The sequence below is a fragment of the Bidens hawaiensis genome, unplaced genomic scaffold, assembly GCF_021521415.1.
Source record: "Bidens hawaiensis isolate Kalapana, Puna unplaced genomic scaffold, B.hawaiensis_p1.1 tig00017575_1, whole genome shotgun sequence".
Lineage (NCBI taxonomy): Eukaryota > Viridiplantae > Streptophyta > Magnoliopsida > Asterales > Asteraceae > Bidens > Bidens hawaiensis.
The window spans coordinates 209,185-231,124 of record NW_027492660.1 but is presented as its reverse complement, the minus strand read 5'-3'; the positions used below and the strand labels follow the sequence as shown (position 1 = coordinate 231,124).

Below are 21,940 nucleotides of genomic sequence, written 5' to 3'. Positions count from 1 at the left end.
AATAGTAGTAATTTCATAACACATCACACACAAAACACTTAATCTCTCCTGTTCTCTTGCCCCTTGCTCTCTCTGCCGTCTTCCTCTCTGCCTCCGTCTTCCTCCTTGTTCTTCCTGCTTTTCCGGTAATATATATTGTAATTTACTTATTAATTATGCTAACTTATAATCAAGACTTAAAACAAATCATTAAAACAATAATCTTATTTATAGGTTAACTTGTGCTTGTTTAAAGTTGGTTCTTGCTTTATCTATCACCGCATCGTTTATCATGTGAGTTATCTCGTATCTAATCCCTTTTTATTTTAAATGCTTTGGGATGTTCATGTGTTCATACAAAACTTGAGTCTTAAACTTGTTTTTTGAACTTTAGTCGCGTAGTATCCCATGTGTTGAGGACGTTTACTTGGCTGTTTATTTGTATGTGTGTATCATTAACCGCTTTGTTCGGCCTATTCCGCAGTTCCGTTGGTACCATTAGTTGAACACGGGAGACCTATCGTTTACGGTTTTCTTTGTTTACACTTGCACAGATGTTTTCTCGTTTTTATGCTCAATTGGGAGCATGGATTGAACTATGATCTATGAACTATCTTAGGCTTGATCACAATCTGATTACACCCTTGTTAAACTCTAGACATACACATGTTGCGCGCAGATTTGTTATCTATGTATTGTATTAAACTTGATTTCTCACCAACACGCAAGTGTTTGACGTTTATTTTAACACATGTTCAGGTTTGCAGTAGCTGTTTTGGAGCTTGTGGACACGTAGGACGTTTTTACTTTTGGACCTAGAATTAAAATGTATCAAGACAAGTTAATGTTGTTTGAATGTTATAATTTATAATATATTGATTTATGTTTGATTTATGTTCTTTATTTTCCCCGCTGCGCGTGCGCGATAAAATGTGTATTAATAAATATTGACACCAATAGTGTCGCGAGTAATGAAGCAATATGTGGCGCCCCGATGTATAATCCGCCTTCGGTCGGGGTGTTACATAGATTACTTAGGGTATTTCAATAAAAGAACTATTGTTATGATTATGTTTTGGTTTGAACTTGTATTGTTACTTTCGAACTTGTGTTACTTGGCTTATTAAATGAATTAATGTTATTATTGCCACCAAATAGTGTCACGTGTGTTTGAACAATCTGTACGTCATATTCGGGCGTTTCCGCTTAAGCCGGGGTGTTACACGTCTGCTCCAAGATCTTCATTTCACTCTCCAAAATTTGTAATTTTCCTAATCAAAAGATATAATAGAAATCACATGGTTTTATTAATCAAATTCAAACACTAAATAAGAATCTCTGGAATTTATATTCAAAGTTATACTTTTAAAAGCAAAAGAAATTTTAGAAATTACATGGTTTTATCAATTCAACTTGAACATGTATTAATTAAATTTTAAAGTATATTTAACAATTATTATCAAAACAATTGTTTTCTCTTAAAAATTTTATTTTCAATGTTTTATAACCCACATGATGGAACTGATTATGTGGACCATCCGACGATAAGAGTAATTATGGATGCATACATAATTATCCGAGTCCTCGCATGGAAATCATAATACGTACAATTATGTGTCATGATTTAGAACCTAAGGTAGCTTGGGTAATTGTACGAATGATGAGGTGATAAGGACATGGTGGATACGTCGCTGGTACATCCTATATATAAGTGCCCTTATCGGATTGTCATTTGGAGTGTTGCTGCGGTTATTGGAAGTTCTATGTTATGATATTTTCATTAAAAATTTAATTATTTTCAAAACGATTATGTTTTAGTTTTTCTTAATTGCGGGACGAAATTCCCTAAAGTAGAGGAGACTGTAACATTTCGGATTTTTCGTATTTGTTTAAACCGATTCGAGAATGTAATTCTGATCTTTTAAACTATTTAAAACTTGTATTTATTGATACTTAACTTGGTTTAATTATTTTATAATTTCATAACTTTCATTTATGCCAAATAGTTCTTAAAAACCCTTAAAATCAGTTAAAACGGCTAAAAATCACATTTATAAAAGTGCAGGGACTATTTTTGACCCAAATCTCGAAACATATGCCCCAAGATAAGTTATATAATATTATAACATGTCCATGTTCTTACCTTAAATATTAAAAACGAATTTTTATTATTAATTGGTTCAATTTTGTTATTAATTGATTATTTTGTTTCCTAATTCGTTTTTAGCATGCAAATCACTTATTTTAGGCATAAATCGGGTGAATTAAGCTCCAAGAAAACTAATAAAACTAAAATACATGTCCATATACATAACTCCTTGATCAAGAACAAAATTTACAGTTAACACATTGATTTAATCATTAAATGCCAATTCGGTTCTTAAACGAGTAAGTTGCCATATTTAGATCGATTTAGTGTATCCTATATAAACATATAATTATTTCTCTACCAAAAATCATCCCTAAACCCTAAAACACTACTGTCAGCCGTCACCCTCCTCTGACCCTCCTCAAACTCTTTGGTTTTTGCTTATTGGTTGAAGATACGTTCATAACCGGTTGACTTTGCATACGTATGGACCTTTGACTCATCGTTTCTGTTGATTCTTTCACTTTTCGGGTAAGTTGTAAACATAGAAATCATTCATATATATATTCCCTAGTCAATAACCTTCAATCAATTTTGGTGGTTGAAGGGTGTTGACTGGTCAAATCGTTTAAAACTCGTTAAAGGACAAAATAGTCAACTAGTTTGACTTAAAATTTTCTCATACTTCTGGTAGGATTCAACATTCGGTCCTGAAGACTTTTATTCTCGTAATGAAATTTTAAGGCTATTGACCAAAAACCGACTTCCGACTCGCTGTTCGGATTCTGGTCAGTACCAGCTCGCTTACACGTTTAATTCGACATAACTAGAGTTCTATTCATCCGTTTGGATTGATTCCAGCGGTGTTAAGTTCGTTTTTATTTATAGTTTCATATCACAAAGTTTCAGGTTCTGATAAGTTATTTCGTTTGACGCGTATTGGACGACTCGCTTATCCGTTTACTCGTTTATTCTTAATTATACTCGCTTGCCTTTAATCTAAGGTGAGTTTTATCATTCCCCTATTTTACACGATTTTCATAAATGTTTTGCGGACATATGCGTATATAATACTATATATACATATCTATATATACATACATATCAAAATAGCAAACGTGTAATTGTGTATGATTAATCAAATCTAATTGTTATGTGCTTATGTGTTATTGTATTGATTTGCTTGACATATCCCCTTGGAGAGGGTTCTCATTCTCATTGACCATCGCCCAATTCGCTTGGCAACGGTCTTATTCTCATTATTTGCTCATAGTTGATTTACTGGCGCCCGATTCGCTTGGCAATGGTTTAATCGACAACTTACTTGCTTATGGTTTGATTTCATTATCGCACTTATTACGTTTTGCTTATTTATTATATTAACATTATTTCTGGTGTCAAAACTTGGTGGTAAACTCACTCAACATGTTTGTTGACAAAACTCCATTTTCTACGCATATGTAGGTTGCTTGTATTGAAGATTGAAGTTGGACACGTAGACAAGACCTTAAGATATAATCAAGATAATCGTTATGTGAACTCATATTTATGTATTTGAATTGTTTTGTATATTTGGATAATGTGTGTAATATTTGTAAATAATTAATTAGATATTGTCACATTTTATATATGATAGTATCTTCGAGCTGTGAGCAATCGGATTACGCCCCGACATTTCCGCCTTAGATTGGGGTGTGATAATACGTTCCAACCCCATGGAAGTCCAAAAAGCACTTTGTTGGAGGTGGGTTCAGTGCATAGTATGCACTTTGAATAGGAGAGTAACCGACAAAAAATACACGATTAGATTTTGGGTGTAACTCATAGGGAGGCTGCTATTCATACACTTGGCTATGTTAAAGGCTCCTTTAATCAAGGCTTATTTTTTAATGATTCATTTGATTTCAAGCTTGAAGCTTTTTGTGATTCTGACTAGGCAGCGTGTCCTAATACTCGAAAATCAGTTACTGGTTATTTCATTTTACTTGGTGGAAGTCCTATCTCATGGAAGTACAAAAAGCAGCCTACCATTTCTTTAAGTTCAACGGAAGGTAAGTATTGTTCTATGCGACGTGTCATAGCTGAGCTCACATGGTTAACCAGATTAATTCATGAGTTTTCTGTTACCTCCATTACTCCTATTCCTTTGAAGTGTGACAGTCTAGCAGCAATACATATCGCTAAAATCCGGTTTATCACGAGCATACTAAACACATCGAACTTGACTATCATTTTGTACGTGAAAAGCTTCAAGATGGTCTTATTTTTTTATCCCACAATCGACCTGTTGATATCTTTACAAAAAGTCTTCCCAGTGTTCAACATCATGCTTTATTGTCCAAGTTGGGCTTTTCATACCCTCAATTCAAAATTTCAACAAGAAACAAAAAGGTTATCGAGTGAAATTATCAGTTGGCCAATACTACAAGGGCTGTATCAGTAACATACTCCTTTAGTTTAATTATATTTATTTATACCGGTAGACAATGCGTCCCAATAATCACAATATTGGGGATGGATTTCTGAATTCTGGGTGAAGACGATTTTCAGAATCCCGCCAAATTAGCCTTACCATTTGAACCCATTTCGAATCCGCAACTCCACCCGACCCGATCGATTCAATTCATTACATCATATACAAACCGAAGATTTGGGATTTAGGGTTTGTTTGAAATCAAGATGAGCAACATTGGCGATCTTCACAAAGTCTGGGAAATCAGAACCTTAAAAAAGAAAGTCGGCGGAGACGAAGCTCGCAAATTCCTAGAAAAGATCGCCAAACAGGTCCAACCCATCATGCGCAAACACAAATGGCGAGTCAATGTTTTATCGGAAATGTGGTAAGTTAACCCTAGTTAAGGTGACATGTATCATCATATGTTTAAAGTTAAAACCTTAATTATGCATTTTTTGAAGTCCAAAGAACCCACGGCTTCTGGGTTTGAATGTGGGACATGGGCTTCATGTAAAACTGAGGCTTAGAAGACCAAATACAGATTGGGATTTTTACCCCTTTCATGAAGTGCTTGATACGATGTTACATGAGTTGTGTCATAATGCTATTGGTCCTCATAATGTTAGTTTCTACAAGCTCTGGGATGATCTCAGAAAGGTATATCTTTACTTGTTCAATGTAGTTTTGATGGTTTAAGATAGTGCTGTGTATGAGTCGGTTTGGGTTTGTTTTGGATTCAAATCGAACTGAAAAATGAGTTTTGGGTTGTGGCATTTGTGGGCCTAAAAATAAGCAAAATAATGAATTTGGGCCGGAAAGTGTGAGCTTAAGTTATTTTGTTAGTAAAGGATTAATTGATCGTTACACGTTTAGGACTAAACTTTTAGTGCTACACTATTTATTAAATTACTTAACTTTTAAAGTTTAAAATTGTAATCTGTAAATGTAATAACAAAAGTCAATTTTTGGTCTTTACGGGTTCTGATAGGTTTTTTTCGGCTTTTAGTACATGCAGAACAAACTGAACCAAGATTTCGGGGTTTTGAAAATAAATAAATAAATAAAACCAAACTACCGGTTCTGGGTTGGGTTTGGTTATTTCAGTTCAGTTATCTTAGTTACGGGTCGGTTGTTTCGGTGTCAGGCACATTCTTAGTTTAACCCTTAATGATGACTTAAATTCCGTTTAGATGATGGTTTTAAGTTATAACTGAAAGTTTAGGATCTTTTAGTGATTAATTGATGCGGTTTCATAGGAATGTGAGGAGTTGATTAGTAAAGGAATTTCTGGCTCGGGTGACGGGTTTGATATGCCCGGTAAGCGCTTAGGTGGCAATTCTCGTCAGCCACCACTTTCGTCTCTCCGGAAGACTGCACTTGCTGCTGCAGAAAACCGGGCCCGCCAGGGTTCTCTAATGCTACCTGGACCTAACCGGCTTGGTGGTGATAAGTCTATAATGTCTGCTTTAACGCCTGCACAAGCCGCTGCAATGGCTGCAGAAAGAAGATATCAAGATGACTTATGGTGCGGGTTAGAGGAGATAGTGGATGAAGAAGAAAATTGCAATCATGGTGGCCCACAAGATAATAACACGGTCCAAATATTGAAACCTTCGGTCACAAATCCAAAATCTCAGAAAAGAATTCATCAAGAATCACATTTTGTTGACTTGACCGATGCTCCATCGGTATCCACCTCAGCAGCGGCTAGTGGCATGTTAGCTAATAAAAAATGTCGTCAAACTGGAAGTTTTATTGATTTAACGAGTGGCGCGTCGACTAGTGGATCTTCAAGTGATCAGAAAACGGGATGCGACACCGAGTCAAATGGGTGGGAGTGCGTGATGTGCACATTGCTGAATTCGGTGAGTATGCAATGAACTTGTTTAAAAAATCATGCAAGAAACTTGTATATATGTTTGATGATGACTCGATTATGGCAGGTTTTAGCACCGATATGTGAGCTATGTGGGACCCACAAACCGAAAGAAGCGGAAGAGAAGTATAAGATTTGGTCATGTAAATATTGTACCCTTGAAAACAGTGTGAAGTTGGAGAAATGTGGAGCATGTGGGCAGTGGAGATATTCATATGGGCAACCAATAGCAACACCATCGCCAAATGTGGGTACTTAAGAACAACATGAACTTGAAGAATTGCTTTAAAGATCACTCTCTGGTTTGGATTCGACTTGATGGTTTTTACAACGGATAAGGGTCGGTTTGGTGTTTCATATTTTGAATTTCACTCTTAGTCCATCAACCTGCTAATTGATGTGAATTTGTTATCTCAAGTTTGTTGAAACACAAAACATTTTTGGAAAATGAGGTTTTTAATTATGTCCAGCTATTGCTATTAAGAATTTACACACCATATTTAGTCTCTTAATGCGCCTGTTTAATACTGCAAGGTACTAAATCGATAATTGCTATTGAATCCTATATGGTGGACATCCATCTGTCTGGAAGTTGGCCGTTACGAATGTATACTGTCATGATTCATACATCATACACCTTGCAGTTGTCTTTCAAACATATTCGTGAAAGTTGATGAACCAACTATTGAATAAATAGAATGGGTATTTTATTATCATCCAAAGTTCCGACTAGGTTTTTTCATTCTTCTGATTCATAAACATAAACATGGTTCACACCATTTATGGACCATAAATGATAAACCGCCTCCTTGTTTCCTGCAACCACATGCCTTGGCACTGCAACAACTGTATTCCATGTAATATCCAAAAAAACATAGCAAGTTTCGGGCATAAAACCTACAAAAGTAATCTGATTACCGCTTAGAGTTAGAACTTTCTTTTAAATGGCTATGAAGCGGGAACCATCACTTTTTTTTATGCATCATCACTTAATAACAAAATCTAATGCATGTAATGCACTGATGCAAACTCAGACAATTATTATACTGGACCATATCCATATCAACAGCAATCTTTCTGGAACTCTTTGAAATGAAATATTGAATATCGGCATAAAGCAGCAGCCAAGATGTTAAAACCATTGAAATATTGTATTTTAGTATGTTTTGTAATGCGATTAAACAAGATTGCGGGGATAGCTCAGTTGGGAGAGCGTCAGACTGAAGATCTGAAGGTCACGTGTTCGATCCACGTTCACCGCAAACTTAATTTTTGATTCATTTTTCCAATTTAATTTCTATTTAACATATTCTAAATATAAACATAATAACGAATAAATAGGTGCATGAGAGTGAAACCTTGAATGGGAGGATCATCCATTTGTAATATTCTTGTCTGATTGTTCCGTGGAAGATTTGCCAAGGAACAATTTGAATGGGGATAGCACGTTCACTCATAACCATATATAGTGTATATCACTTTTGCATGCTAAAGGTTACCTCTTGGATAGTGATGGTAATAATACGGGTATTGGTAACCTCAGTTTCAACATGATTGTAAAGCCATGTCTCCTACTCAAGCCAATGCTCATTAGGTATTATATTGTAATTACTCGTCGGAGATGCATTAGAGTTATACTTCTCATTACCTAAACTCACAGGTATCAGGTATAGGCATTAGTTTATTATAAAATAACTGTTGGAATTTTTAACTATATAGTTTTCTTTTAATTTTTTTAATACAATTTTATTTTTTAACTATAAATATTGTCATCAAAATAGTAGGCTTATAAATGAACCGCGTGAATGAGTGCGTTCTTGTTTGTTTGACTTTATCCAAACAAACGATTAAATACGCACACTTAAAGAAATTATGGTTTCCTGTTTGTGTTCGTTCCCTAAGAAAATGAGTGTGTTTATGTTCATTCCTTAAGAAAATGAGCGTATTTGTGTTCTTTTATGTGTGCTCGTTAATAGTATAAGACGGTTACTGATCGTAAATGGATACATAAAACAAATATAATTGAACATAGATGAATGGACGTAACTGAGTGGACCAAATTCAAAGTAAACTTGAACATCAATATATTGGACTTGAAATATTAATAAAAGCAGACTAAATTTAGTTGATATTTTGATCTTATAAAACTAAAAAAAATTATAATGATGCTAAAAAGTTGTGGCCCCGAACCCAAAAACCTTATTAACAATTAAATTTACACTTGAACACAGGTTAACTATCAGAGTTTACAAAAACTTTCATGGAATATTATTATATTTATATAATACTTTTTTTCTAAAACGACTTTTTGGATACCAACACCGTGTGGATACCCTTGCATGCACTCCAAGCTTCATTTCCTTCCATAATCAACTACCTGCATGTATACTAAAAGTCAACTACCCCTGAGTGAGTTTTAGTTATAACAGGCAACAAGTCATACTTACACATTCATACGTTCGTATATGAAGATACACATACAATTCTTAACCTGTCCACATTCATATATTCATACAAACTTTAATAACATTCGACCATACGTATATATATCTAGCACATTCACGTTCAACACTTACCTTAACCTACAAAGAGTATGTGTATATTCCACCGTCTATACAGGGCCGGCCCATAGGGGGCGCTGGGTGGTCGACGACCACAGGCCCGATACGCCGCTAGGCCCGATTTTTTTTTAATTTATATGTATTTTTATTAAAACAATATGTATATTTAGTGTTTAAACTCATTTACATAAACATTAGTTTGGTCTATTGGCAAAGAGGTATTACTTCAAATCAAAAGGTTATGGGTTCTAGTCTTATTTGAGACATGTTAAATCCTATTTTTGTACAAAAGTTTTTTACACAACCTAAATTATAACCAATTATGCCCATATCAAATTAAATTGTTTAAACCCAACTAAATCATTTTATTTAAGGCCCAAAAAACTTTTCGCCTTTGGCCCAATTTTTTTTTTTTTTTGCCTTTTTAGAGCCAAGCCTGCGTCTATACCTATACTCAAGGTCATGAACACGTACAAGGCTCGCAATCCTTACATGTGTTCATCATTCATGGTACGTACAAGGTCTGCGATCCTTCCCTATACCATCATCAAAAACAGCACGCACGAGGTCCACTTTCCTTCCCTATGCTGTCACCTATATCATAGCATGTACGAGGTCTGCAGTCCTCCCCTATGCTACCACATTACATTTATAGCACGTATAAGATCCGCAATCCTTTTCTATGCTGACACCTATATCTACAACACGTATAAGGTCCACACTCCTTAACTACGCTATCACATGCCACGTCCATGTCCAACAGAAGTTAGAGGGATTTGCCATTCTAACTTACTATGTCAGACATAGAGTCCGTATACCGTACATACACCTGCTTACACATACCACATACCACATATATAATAAATATATAGGCGTACCAACATAAATAATTTAATAGGTGTACACATTCTATGCTCTACATGCCAACTACATTACTAATCAAGCAATATATAATATCAAACTACCATATTGAGTATACACACAGCCCCGAAAACATAAACAGAGAAAGGGGCTAGAAACTCACTTGGGTCCTGTTTCTTTCTGAATTAATCGTAACACCTTACTTTAGGTGGGCACAACTAACTGTATATCAAGTATAAGTATAGATTAACTATCCTTCTATTTAGATAATACTACCCTAGTTAGTGTATTAGTTTAACTTAGCTAGCGGGCTTACTGTTTAGGATCAGGTCGCATTCGCATGCCCAAGAATTGCATTCCGTGGTTATGAACGAATAGCATCGCATTTCCAGGAATGAAGCATCGCATGGTCATGGACGAATAACATCGCGTGATATAAAACGAATCTCATTTTCAAATGAGGCTAATCTCATTTTCAAACGAGTCCTATCTCATTTTCAAACGAGTCTCATTTCAAACGAATCTCACTCGATAACTCTTTTATCACCAAGTTTATGTTTTTCCTACACGTTAGGGTCCGATTTACTATTCTACCAAATTTCATGCAAAACCGACTTCGTTTACCCGTCCTTTTCATGAACCGAACACTACTCGTTTTACCCGAACCGAACCAACTAACCCATTTACTCACAAGTTCATTATTTTATCAATAATAGTGACCCAATCTATCATTCTACCAAGTTTCATGCAAATCCGTGCACGAAAAGTAAACATTTTTAACAAAAACGTACATTTGAGGTTTATGTTCGAAATCACTCGAATAACCCAAAACCATATCAAACAAACTCCGATTTAGGCGATTCAAGTGGCCATGTAACCGTCTTGCCAAGATCCCCTATGCTCTTTGTCGCCGGAAACCGCCGCTACAGTCGCCAGAAAGCCCGAACAGTCGCCGGAAAACTTCATTTTTTTCATCGTCGGAAAACTAGACTTCCTGACATCTGATCGAAGATTCAACTGGTGGAAATCTTTGTTTATATGCTAAGAACACTCTGTTGAAATCTGAGACCGATCTGGCTGTTAGATTTCCAAGAATTGTCGGGTCTTTGTGGGTTGCTCACTCAAAAACAGGATTTGAGGTTAGAATGGAGGAGTGTGTGTGTTTTCTTGAGGTGTAGGTGAAAAATGGATGCAATGAGATCTAGGGTTTATAAAAGGGGTTTATATACTCCTTGGCTCTTAAGCTAAGCCTATTTTTTTCTCTAAGTCCATATTTATTACAAGTCCATAATTATTGAAGCCCACTTTTAACGTTAACAAATTCATACCAAATTCATGTCTTTTACTCTTCTTTAATTAAATAAGAACTCCATAATATTAAATAATAAATCTTTTATATATAGAAATGAAGGTAAATGAATGTTTTATGAACTTCATTCATTTAACTAAATGGATAAAAGTAAAATTGTTTATGTCCGTTAGTTTATTAGAGGAACCGACAGTTCCCATCAAACGGTTGGTTAATATACATGCCTAGACAAAAGTAATATACAACTATATTTAAGCATTAACTTGGTGGAAATAGAATGAGAATACAGAAGGACGATACAAAAATACGTTACGACAAGGTTGTTACATCAACTAAAATATATATTGTCCTTACAAGACATGGTATGATGGCAACCGTTAAGGTGTTTTTCCTCTATTTTAACTTCTTTAGTGATGGGGGGTTTCAAATCCTATAAACTACATGGTATAGTAAGGTCTATAGAGGTATTTAGAATTATGATAGTTTGTCGTTAAAAAAATTAAATAATATATTAAAGTGGATTAAGAATATTGATAACAAAGAAATTAAATTATAGAACTCAAATAAGAGCATTCTCATCTGGTTCTTTAAATTTTTGTGAGGGGAGTTTCTAAATTATAGGGTGGGGCTTTGAGTTATTGTGAGTGTAAACTATAGGGTGAAGAGAGAAAAGGTAGTGATTTTTTATAAATTTAGGAAAAAGGTAGTGATTTTTTGTAAATTATAAGATGGAAAGAGAAAAACTGTAACGATTAAATTATAAAAAAAATATTATTTAATTAAACAGAAGAGAAAAATGCAATGTTTTTTAGTGTAATTATAGAGATAAGGATAGAAAACCGGATGAGAATGGTTTAAAACTAAAACCCTTGTTTCCACGTCAACCAACAAAGTCACAAATTCCTGTTTGAAGGTTGAAATTAACATGAAGATAAAGCTAGGTCATACAAATGACTATACTAAATTTAAAAATTATTTTCTAAACAGTCAATAATATTACATGTAATACATGCATTTTCACGATTTTCATACGTCTTTCTAAAATAATATATGTCAAACATGATGACTTTTTATATTATTGGTGTTTTAAATTAACTGATAAGACATCTTTCATCATTGGTATAATTTCATGCAAAGAAGTAACAAACAAATATACTTTATTAAGTCGTCGGAACTATACTGAAAATTTGGGGATGGCAACACTACTACAAAACGAACACTTTAAAAGCGGTTTTTATGTGTAGAAAAAGCGGTTTTCAACTGCTTTAGAATGGGTCGCTGTTAATTGGAACAAACAACACTTAAATAGCGGTTTTGATCTTTGAAGCGGTTATAACGAGTTTAAAGCGGTCCCAGTTTACAGCGGTTTGGTTCCAGTTTACAGCGGTTTCTAATTTACTACTTTACAGCGATTTCTAAAAATATACAGCGGTTTCCAATTTACTACTTTACAGCGGTTTCTAAAAATATACAGCAGTTTCTAAAAATATGCAGCTTACCTATTTGCATCAGATTATTATTTGCAGCTTACCTAAAATTAAATATACAACTTGCCTAAAATTAAAAATGCAGCTTGCCTAAAATTAAAAATATGCAAGATCAAGATACAAATTATACAACACCACCAAAATCCAAATTTAATACCAAAATAAAGATTTAAATGTACTAACAGCATAATCAAAATACATTAATCGAAGAAACGTGTATGAGAATCATTCGGCCCTTACAAACAGACTATCAAAAAGTTTTGGCATTAGTCTCATAATCAAGTCATCCAGCTCATTTAGTGTAGCAATTATCGACTCTTGCCAAATCTGAAAAACAAATAAATACAAGTTAGAATAACCAAAGCAACCCAAAATAACACGAACAACCCGAACAAAAGGATATTTTGGTCATAATCACATAATTTTGTTGCCAGAGATGGGTTCAGATCCAGATTATTTTCTGCAGTTCGCAACTGATTACATGTCTAACTTCGGGTCATAATTCGTTTAACCAAGTTACATTTTATGTCCGGATCGCATACAAGGGGCATTCTGGTCAGAACAATAATAACAGGTCATTCTGGTCAGACCATTTTGAGTCTTAACTAAGGAGTTTATCTAAAATTATCTTGATCACAAAGTTGATGGGGTTTGACTCGAAACTATCACAAACAGGTAGGACATGGGATAACTACAATTAGGTGTCAGTAAATACCAAATGGGTAGAACATGAACAACCCGAACAAACCCCAACCTTAAACATAATGACCCGAGCAAATCACAACCCAACCCGAACTAATGATTGAAAACCAAACAAACCGACACGAACTAACCCAAAAGAAAACCGAACAACACGACCCGAAATAACCCAAACCCAAAAAGATAATAACCCCTAACACTTTTTTTATTCAATCATATGTAAGCCCAAAACCGAAAACTTGTTTTTCAATTATATCTAAATCCAAAAACCATACAACCCAACCCAAGCCCAAACAAACCTGATTTGGTAGTTCAAATATAAAGTGAACTAACAAAGAATAGAAACTACTTACAAGATCAGGAGATTGATTTTGAGGATTGTGGACAAATTCGAACATATGCTTTATAGCCATGTACCCGCATTCCCAACCGCCCTTTTGTTGTTTGCGCTACAATAAAAATATACAATCAATTAGAGAAAATATTAACAAAAGCTAATGAACTAGCAAATTATAAAACATACGTTAACCATTTTCCACGTGAAAGCTTGTTCCCCAAAAGCGTTTTCAATTATTTTCGAAAGAAGATAATTATTTTTATTCTTTACGCCTTTTAAAGAATCTAAAATAAATCCTTCTTTCTTTTTGGGGGAAATAATAAATAGGATCCAATGACCACTGCAAAACATAAAGTTATATAAAAATTAAACAAACTGTAGTAATAAAATGTATAAAAATTCACTAAAGTAGACTATGAAAAATAAAATACGTGTTACCTTGCCAAATATGGTGCAAGAATATATTCTTTATCACCATGATAACTTGATATCTCGAGAATGTGACTTTTAACTTCTTCGGGTTGAAGTTTGCACGCAGTTTCGGATATTGCATATATACTAAAGAAACCGCATGGGTTTTCTTTACGAGCAGACTCCTCATAAAAATAGCTTAAATTAAGAAGAAAAACAAACATGATACAATTAATAAAATCAATAATATTATATATATATATATATATAGCCTTAATATCGTACCAAATACAAAAACTAAAAAACTTACATTGAAAACCAATTAATGAGTGCGGTATCAAGCCAACCCTTGGTGAAGACTTGTATAAACAGCTCATACTCAATGCAATCATATAAAATGGTGGGAAACATACCGTCGTGTGTAGAAAACGAGATTGCACGAGATTCACGTGTAAAGTGGTTATGAAATTCATCAACCAAATGTTTAATCCTTTTAGCTTGTTTACTTATTACCTTCAAAGCCTTATCTATTTTTTTGGTGTGTTCAACTTCATCCTTATTTGTGGTTTTCTTCACCTTTGGTTGTTCATCATTAATCTCCTTTTGAGCCGGTTGTTCTACATCCATATCTATGCATTTTTTCATTATTGGTTGTTCAACGTTAAGCTCCTTTTGAGGTCTTTCAACTTGATTATCTTCTGGATCAGCCCACTAATACAACACGCAATTTTTTATAATACAAACATACACACATATATTAATAAAGTGAAGTGATTAATTACCATAGTATTGACAACATCATTATCCATATTAAAGCTATATGAAAATTCATGATTTTCAAGTTGATCGTCTTGAAGCGGGAATGGAATATAAGGTGGGATGTCATTCATGCTTCTCGGTGCACCATTACTCGAGCCCTTTATCAAGCCACTCGTTGATTCGTGGGGTGACTCAGCGTTCAAAAACTACAAATAAACACATAATATATTTAACTGAATTGAACCAAAACACCCCTATATACATGTCATAATCAGCCAATATACCTTCAATGCGTTTTTAGGCCAATGAACAAAACCATTCAAGCCCTTCTAGATATCAGACATTACAAAAATGTCTGTCGTGCGGGTGACATTCAGGACAGGGAAATTCATGTAATCTGGCATAACATGATCAACTTTTACTTTTACACAACCCTCTTTTATGAGAGTGTTTTGTACGAGTATATCAGCTGAAGTAGGATACACCCGACCTTTTGCTATGATTATTTGGCAATCTACCTCATAATGCATTAACATATCACACAGATAGACACCCTACAAATACACGTTAATATTATATATATCAGTTTGGGTTAACTTATATCCAATGTTTTAATATTACCTGTGAACATTTGCATAATCAATGTGAGAGGCACTCGACCCGTCCACACTTTCGCTAGTTTGGCTCACATTCACCTCTTCATTGCGTGCACCCTTGAACAATCCTCCAACAACTTGTGTTGGACCAATTACGCATGAAATTGCCCGAGTTCGGCCCCCGTGCTCTGGTCCATACAATCTTGTAATTGGGTCGGACCTCATTTCATAATACGTGCCGTCTTCCTTCATTTCCTTTTCAACACGAACCTATAAGAAAATATAAATGTTAGAACATCAAATAATATTATATTTATAAATAGATATATATATTTGTTTACCAAATTGTTGATAGTTTCATCTTGGGTCACATATAAACGAGTTTTTTTGCACTTTCTGACTCTACCGGCAGCAAACCATTGAGACCGTTTATCATGCAAATCTTCAAGATGTGGATTAACCGACACGAGTTGAGGCCACTTGGTATTAAAATTATCCTTCAAGACTCTATATCCACCACGTCCTGTGCAGGAGTGGATTTTTCGTGCGTTTGCACTTTTTTTTTGCCTTTTCACTTTTTTCCTATGCATCAACAAACAATAACTAGTTTTATAAAAATATAACAATAACATAATAAGAAATAATTAACATTTACCATGGCTTCCTCACTAGTTTTTACATGAGAAATAATTAACATTTAACATTGTGATCTGATAGAGAGTATATAGCAGTGCCATCAATTACATGATTTACCGGTTGAATACCGATTAAAAATGGTGGTAATTCATCAAACTGATCGTATTCTTCCTTGTCTACAACATTATCAACCCCAATAATACGTCGTTTGCCTTGCAATACAATGTGGTATTTTGGTTTGCTTTGGTCTTTGACAAAGAACACTTGTGTGACTTGTTTTGTGAGAATGAATGGTTCGGATGCATAGCCATTTGATGAAAGGTCAACTTGTGTAAATCCATATTTATCAACTTTAACACCTGATCGGTTATTCACCCACTTGCATTTGAACAAAGGTATAGTGAAGGAATGATGATTTAATTCCCAGATTTCTTGTATAACACCGGAATAAGAATTTTTGGTGATTCTTAACCATTTATCATGATCTGTTTTGTCGAATTCAGTCGTTGATGCTATCACTGTAACTCCACTGTTCTGCATTGTACTTTTTGCATCTTGATTTTCGGTGTAGAACGTATAACCGTTAATGTCGTACCCTTGGTAAGATGTTACTCTTGAATCTGGACCCCGCCCCAAGTTTTCCATAATTTTATCAACAGAAGTTGTGGTTATCTTATTTTTCATCCAACTAACTAACTCTTTGTTATGTTTATTTTCGAACCACATTTCAGTCTTCTTTTCACCCATGTATGTTGACCGTAATGTTTCCTTGTGTTCGTTAATGTATAGAGCAATACATGTCATGTGTTTTAGGACCTCAAAATGTGCAAGTTGTAAAAGATCATGACCCGGGGTGATTGGTTTCATGCCAACACCTCCGACCCCTTCAAGTCTACCTGAGTGACGAGATTGAGGAACACCTATACTTTTGGCACCATGCAAGTAACCTGTGCAAAACTCAGTCACCTCTTCACAAGCATATCCTTCAACAATACTAGCGTCAGGTCGATGATGGTTTCTGACATTCCCTTTTAAGACACTCATATATCTTTCGAAATGGTACATATAACGTAGAAATACAGGACCACATGCCTTAATTTCTCCTATTATATGGATTATTAAGTGAACCATCATATCAAAAAATGATGGTGGAAAGTACATCTCAAGCTCACAGAGGGTGACAACGATTTCTTCTTGCAATGCATCCAATGACTCGGGATCAACAATTTTTTAGTGTATGGTGTTAAAAAACAAACAAAGTTTTGTGATAGTATGTCGAATTTTATCTGGTAATAATCCACGAACTGCAATAGGAATCATATGTGTCATCAACACATGACAATCGTGAGACTTCATACCAAGCAACTTACAGTCTTTCAACGACACCAACCTTTTAATGTTTGCATAATAACTAGATGGAACTTTAATATCTTGTAAACATTTACAAAACTTTTTTTTTCATCGTTCGACATAGTATAGCACGCAGGTGGGAGAAAAAAACCTTTGGTTGTCGGAATAGGATGAAGCTCTTCACTTATTCTCATTTTTACCATGTCTTGACGAACTCTAAGCCCATCTTTCGTTTTACCGGGAAGGTTTAACAATAAGCCCAGTAAGCTGTCACATACATTTTTCTCAATATGCATAACATCTAGGCAATGTCTAACTTGTAAATCCTTCCAGTATGGTAAATCCCAAAAGATTGATCTTTTTTTCCAAATGACTCGATAGATTTGTCTTTTATGTGTCTTGTGGATTTGGCTTTTACGCCTCTGGTGGATTTCGCTTTTTTCTTACCACGATCTCTTTTTCCCAACACGGTATTTATATTTTTAACTCGATCAAATGCATCAAATTGTTTCCTTACTGATTCGTGCTCAGAAGATCCATCAAACTCTTTCTCTTTCTCTTGATAAATATGATCACATGGAAGGAACTTTCGATGTCCCATGTACACCAATTTTTTACAGTTTTCTAACCACTTCGAAGTTGTCTTGTCTTCACAAACAGGGCAAGCAAACTTACCTTTGGTAGTGTATCCTGACAAATTACCGTATGCTGGAAAATCACTTATGGTGCAAAAAATCTTGGCTCTCAACATAAAACTTTCTTTTTTATAAGCATCATACACTTCTACACTTGTACCCCATAGAGTTTTCAAGTCATCAATCAACGGAGACAGGTAAACGTCAATGTCATTACCAGGTTGTTTCGGACCCTGAATCAACAACGACATCATTATGTATTTTCGTTTCATGCATAACCATGGTGGAAGATTGTAGATGCATAGAAGAACCGACCATGTACTATGAAGGCTACTCATGGCTCCGAAAGGGTTAATTCCGTCTGAGCTGAGTCCAAACCGTATGTTTCTAACCTCGTTGCCAAATTATGGATACATGTTATCAATATTTTTCCATTAAGGTGAATCCGCAACATGTCTTAATTTTCCATCATTTATACGATCATCTGAATGCCAACGCAATAACTTTGCTTCTTTCTTGTTTGAAAATAATCGTTTTAGTCTTGGTATGATTGGTAAATACCACAACAATTTAGCCGGTTGTCCATTCTTCACATCTTCGTCAATTTCATCAATTTCGGCTTTACGCTTATACCTCGACGCTCCACATTTAAAACATTTATGATCATTTTAGAACTCCTTTCTATACAACATACAATCATTTGGACATGCATGTATTCTTTTTTACTTTCAATCCCATCGGGCACATAAGTTTCTATGCATTGTATAACGAAACTTGCAACTCGTTATCTTCCAGGAGCATTTCATGTATAACCTCTAATAGATATGTGAAACTTACATCACTCCACCCGTACCTAGTCTTTGCGTTAAACAATTTCAAAACAGCACTAAGTTTCGAAAATTTCAAACAACCAGTGTACAATAGTTTTTCTGAATCTTCAAATAGACGTCTTAATTTGTCTTGTTCACTATCAGCAATATTAGTCTCTAAATCGTTATACATGCCATTTAAATTGTCATCGACATCATTTAAATTGCCATCGTCATTATTTACTAAATTGTGTTTATCATCATTTCCATTACTTGACGACGTGCCACGATCAGTAAGTGACTCACCATGCATTGACCAACAAGTATATCTAGGCTTAAAACCACGACTTATCAAATGATACTCAATTTCATTTATATCAGCATAGCTTTTGTTGTTTTCACAATCCCTACAAGGACACCAAATCATTTTATCTCAAACTTTCACTTGATTATCTTTGGCAGCCTTAAGAAACCTTTTAACGCCGCTTATATATGTTTTTCCAGTAGATAAATAACCGTACATCCAGTCTTTACGATCCATCTGAAATATATATATATATATATATATATATATATATATATATATATATATATATATATATATATATATATATATATGATGTAAATCGGTGCACCAAGGTAGCGGATCCTAACCCACTCTTTGAAATTATATCTCGCATATATACATTTTAACGAGTTGACAATATAAGAAAAAATCGGCAGCATTTCCCCTTAACTCCCCAAGAATGCGTATAAACCGCAAACTCGAAAGAGTAGGAGGAAATAGTTACCGATTTTTTCTTAAAATCAACCCGTTAAAATATATATACATCCTAAAACGAGATATAATTTTCAAAAAGCAGTCCCAAAAGGGGACAATCCAAAATTTATCTCTATTAGATAAATTTTGGACGAGTATATACTCTAAAATGTTATAATTCTATATGGATGTATATACATGCATAAATGCATATGTAATACTCACACCCACATACACACGTATATATCAACACTAACACATTTTTGTTTGCAAAAGATAAATAAAAACATTATTTTTGCATAATATATAAAATAACTTGCTAAAATATTAGTTAGTGAGTAATTAAAATAGTAATATTTATAAAAAAAACCAAAATTTTCTTACCTCCATAAAGATGTATATGAAAGCTTGAAATGAAGGAAGAAGATAATGAAGAAGATAAGGAAGAAATAGATTATATTAAAATGAAGAAGAATTGGAACGTTAGAAATTTCAAACGAGTTTGATTTTTACCTTTTATAGCGGTTCCAGCTATGTTTAAAGCGGTTTATATAGGTAACCGCTTTATAATAAATATGTGAGCCGCTTTAAATTTCTCTTTTTCTAGAAGTTACCATATTTACAGTGGTTTGTAAATATAACCGCTTTAAAATGAATATATGAACCGCTTTAAATTTCAATTTTTCTAGTAGTGCAACTACAATTTCTTTTACACACGGTGAACTTTGGGTCTAGTAGTATCAAATGTTTACCCGTATCAAAATGAAGATGGCACGTTTAAGTCCTACAAAAGAAGATTTTGAAGCGGGAAAAAAAAAGAAAAATAAGAGAAGACGAAGAAAGAGAAGTTTGGCCCTAAATTACATCCTTAACTTTGTGTTCCTAGGTTCCACTTAAGGAGAGAAAGGAAAGGAAATGGATGGAAAGATAGAGGTGGGTGTGTTCCCAAGTTTTTTTTTTGGAAAGAAAGGATTGGAAAGTTAAAAACTTTGTGTTCCCAAGTTTCATTTAAGGGGAGAAAGGAAAGAAAGAGAGGGAGGGGAGGGGAGGGGGGGGGGGAATGTGAGGTTTTAAAGGGTGAAAGTTTTCTTTTCAATATGAAATTGAATGGAAAGGAAAAGAAAAGAGATACGATGTGTGAAAGGAAAAGAAAAGAAGGTTTTCCTTTCCTTTCTTCTCTTTCGTCAAGTTAACTCGGGAACACATAAAAGTTAGGAAGAAATAAAAAGAAAGAAGAGAAGAGATGAGGAGAGAAATAAGAGGAAAGGAAGAAAAAGGGAATGAAAGGAAAGAAAGCCTTTCTCTTCTTTTCTTACGTAAACTTGGGAACAGAGAGTTAAGGCTGTTTCTTTCGTTGCTATCGGAAAAGAGAAGAAAATTCCTTTACACCAACTTAAAAAAAAGCTAAAAAATCGATTAAATGGATTAGAAATATTAGGCAATTGTTTTATCGGTAGATTCCATGAAGAATGTTTTATTTGAGGCGTCTAATCCGGTCCCTTCGTTGTATTGGGTTGGAATATTTGGGTTTCTATCAAAACCAACATCTTTGAACGGAAAGTCAAAACAGATACCCGACTCTTGAGGGTGTCACTGAAAGAAATGTTAACCTTGGCTCAACAACTTCTAAGCTTTATGGTGAAGGAGAAGAAACAAGCGAGCATCTTCTAACCACGTGCTATTTTACCATGTTGATTTGGCAATTCATAAGTAGTTGGTGCCACATATCTCCTATTTTTGCTCTCTCAGTTCGTGATCTCCTAAAGATCCACAAGTCTAGCAACCTTAGTACTAAAAAGAAGAAGAAGAAGAAGAAGAAGAAGGTGCTCTATGGATTATCCTTATGACTTATTGATTTATTTGGAAGTCTATAAATAAAGCTATTTAAAAACAAATTGATAAGCTTAAACAAAGCTATAGGGGACATCAAGTATTTGGGGGGTATTTTTGGATAAAAAAATTCATCTCTTTTATTAATTTATTACTAGCTTTTAAACCTGTGTATTACACAAGATTTGCCAATAATAAAAATAAATAATGTTCATTATTTGAAAGAAATTAATAAAATTAGAGGTAAAAAGGAAATAAGATATATAATATAAACAATAAGGCGGAACACTATGGGGTGCCCTTGGGGGCGGCCTTGGGGTGCGGTACATCGCCAAGGGGCGCGACATAGGGGGGGAGATGCTTTGAAACGACCGAGGCCTTTGAGTATAAATGGTGGGTTATATGTTTTTCTCTCTCTCCCTCCCTCTCATACACATGCATATATATATATATATATATATATATATAAGGTGGAGTTATAATAAGAAGTGAAGTGTGTCT

General features: G+C 34.5%; 1 protein-coding gene and 1 non-coding gene across 2 annotated transcripts; both read left to right on the top strand.

Moving 5' to 3' along the window:
• The first annotated feature begins 4,558 nt into the window (after positions 1 to 4,558).
• LOC143554278 (DNA-dependent metalloprotease WSS1-like) lies at positions 4,559 to 6,699 on the top strand. Its single transcript, XM_077044074.1, has 4 exons — positions 4,559 to 4,908; positions 4,985 to 5,180; positions 5,780 to 6,388; positions 6,467 to 6,699. Exons 1-4 carry the CDS (start codon positions 4,748 to 4,750, stop codon positions 6,656 to 6,658), a joined length of 1,158 nt encoding a protein of 385 aa, XP_076900189.1. The 5' UTR covers positions 4,559 to 4,747; the 3' UTR covers positions 6,659 to 6,699.
• Positions 6,700 to 7,588: 889 nt separating this feature from the next.
• Positions 7,589 to 7,661, top strand: TRNAF-GAA (transfer RNA phenylalanine (anticodon GAA)). Its single transcript has one exon. It is a non-coding gene; the product is annotated as a tRNA-Phe (tRNA).
• Positions 7,662 to 21,940: the final 14,279 nt, after the last annotated feature.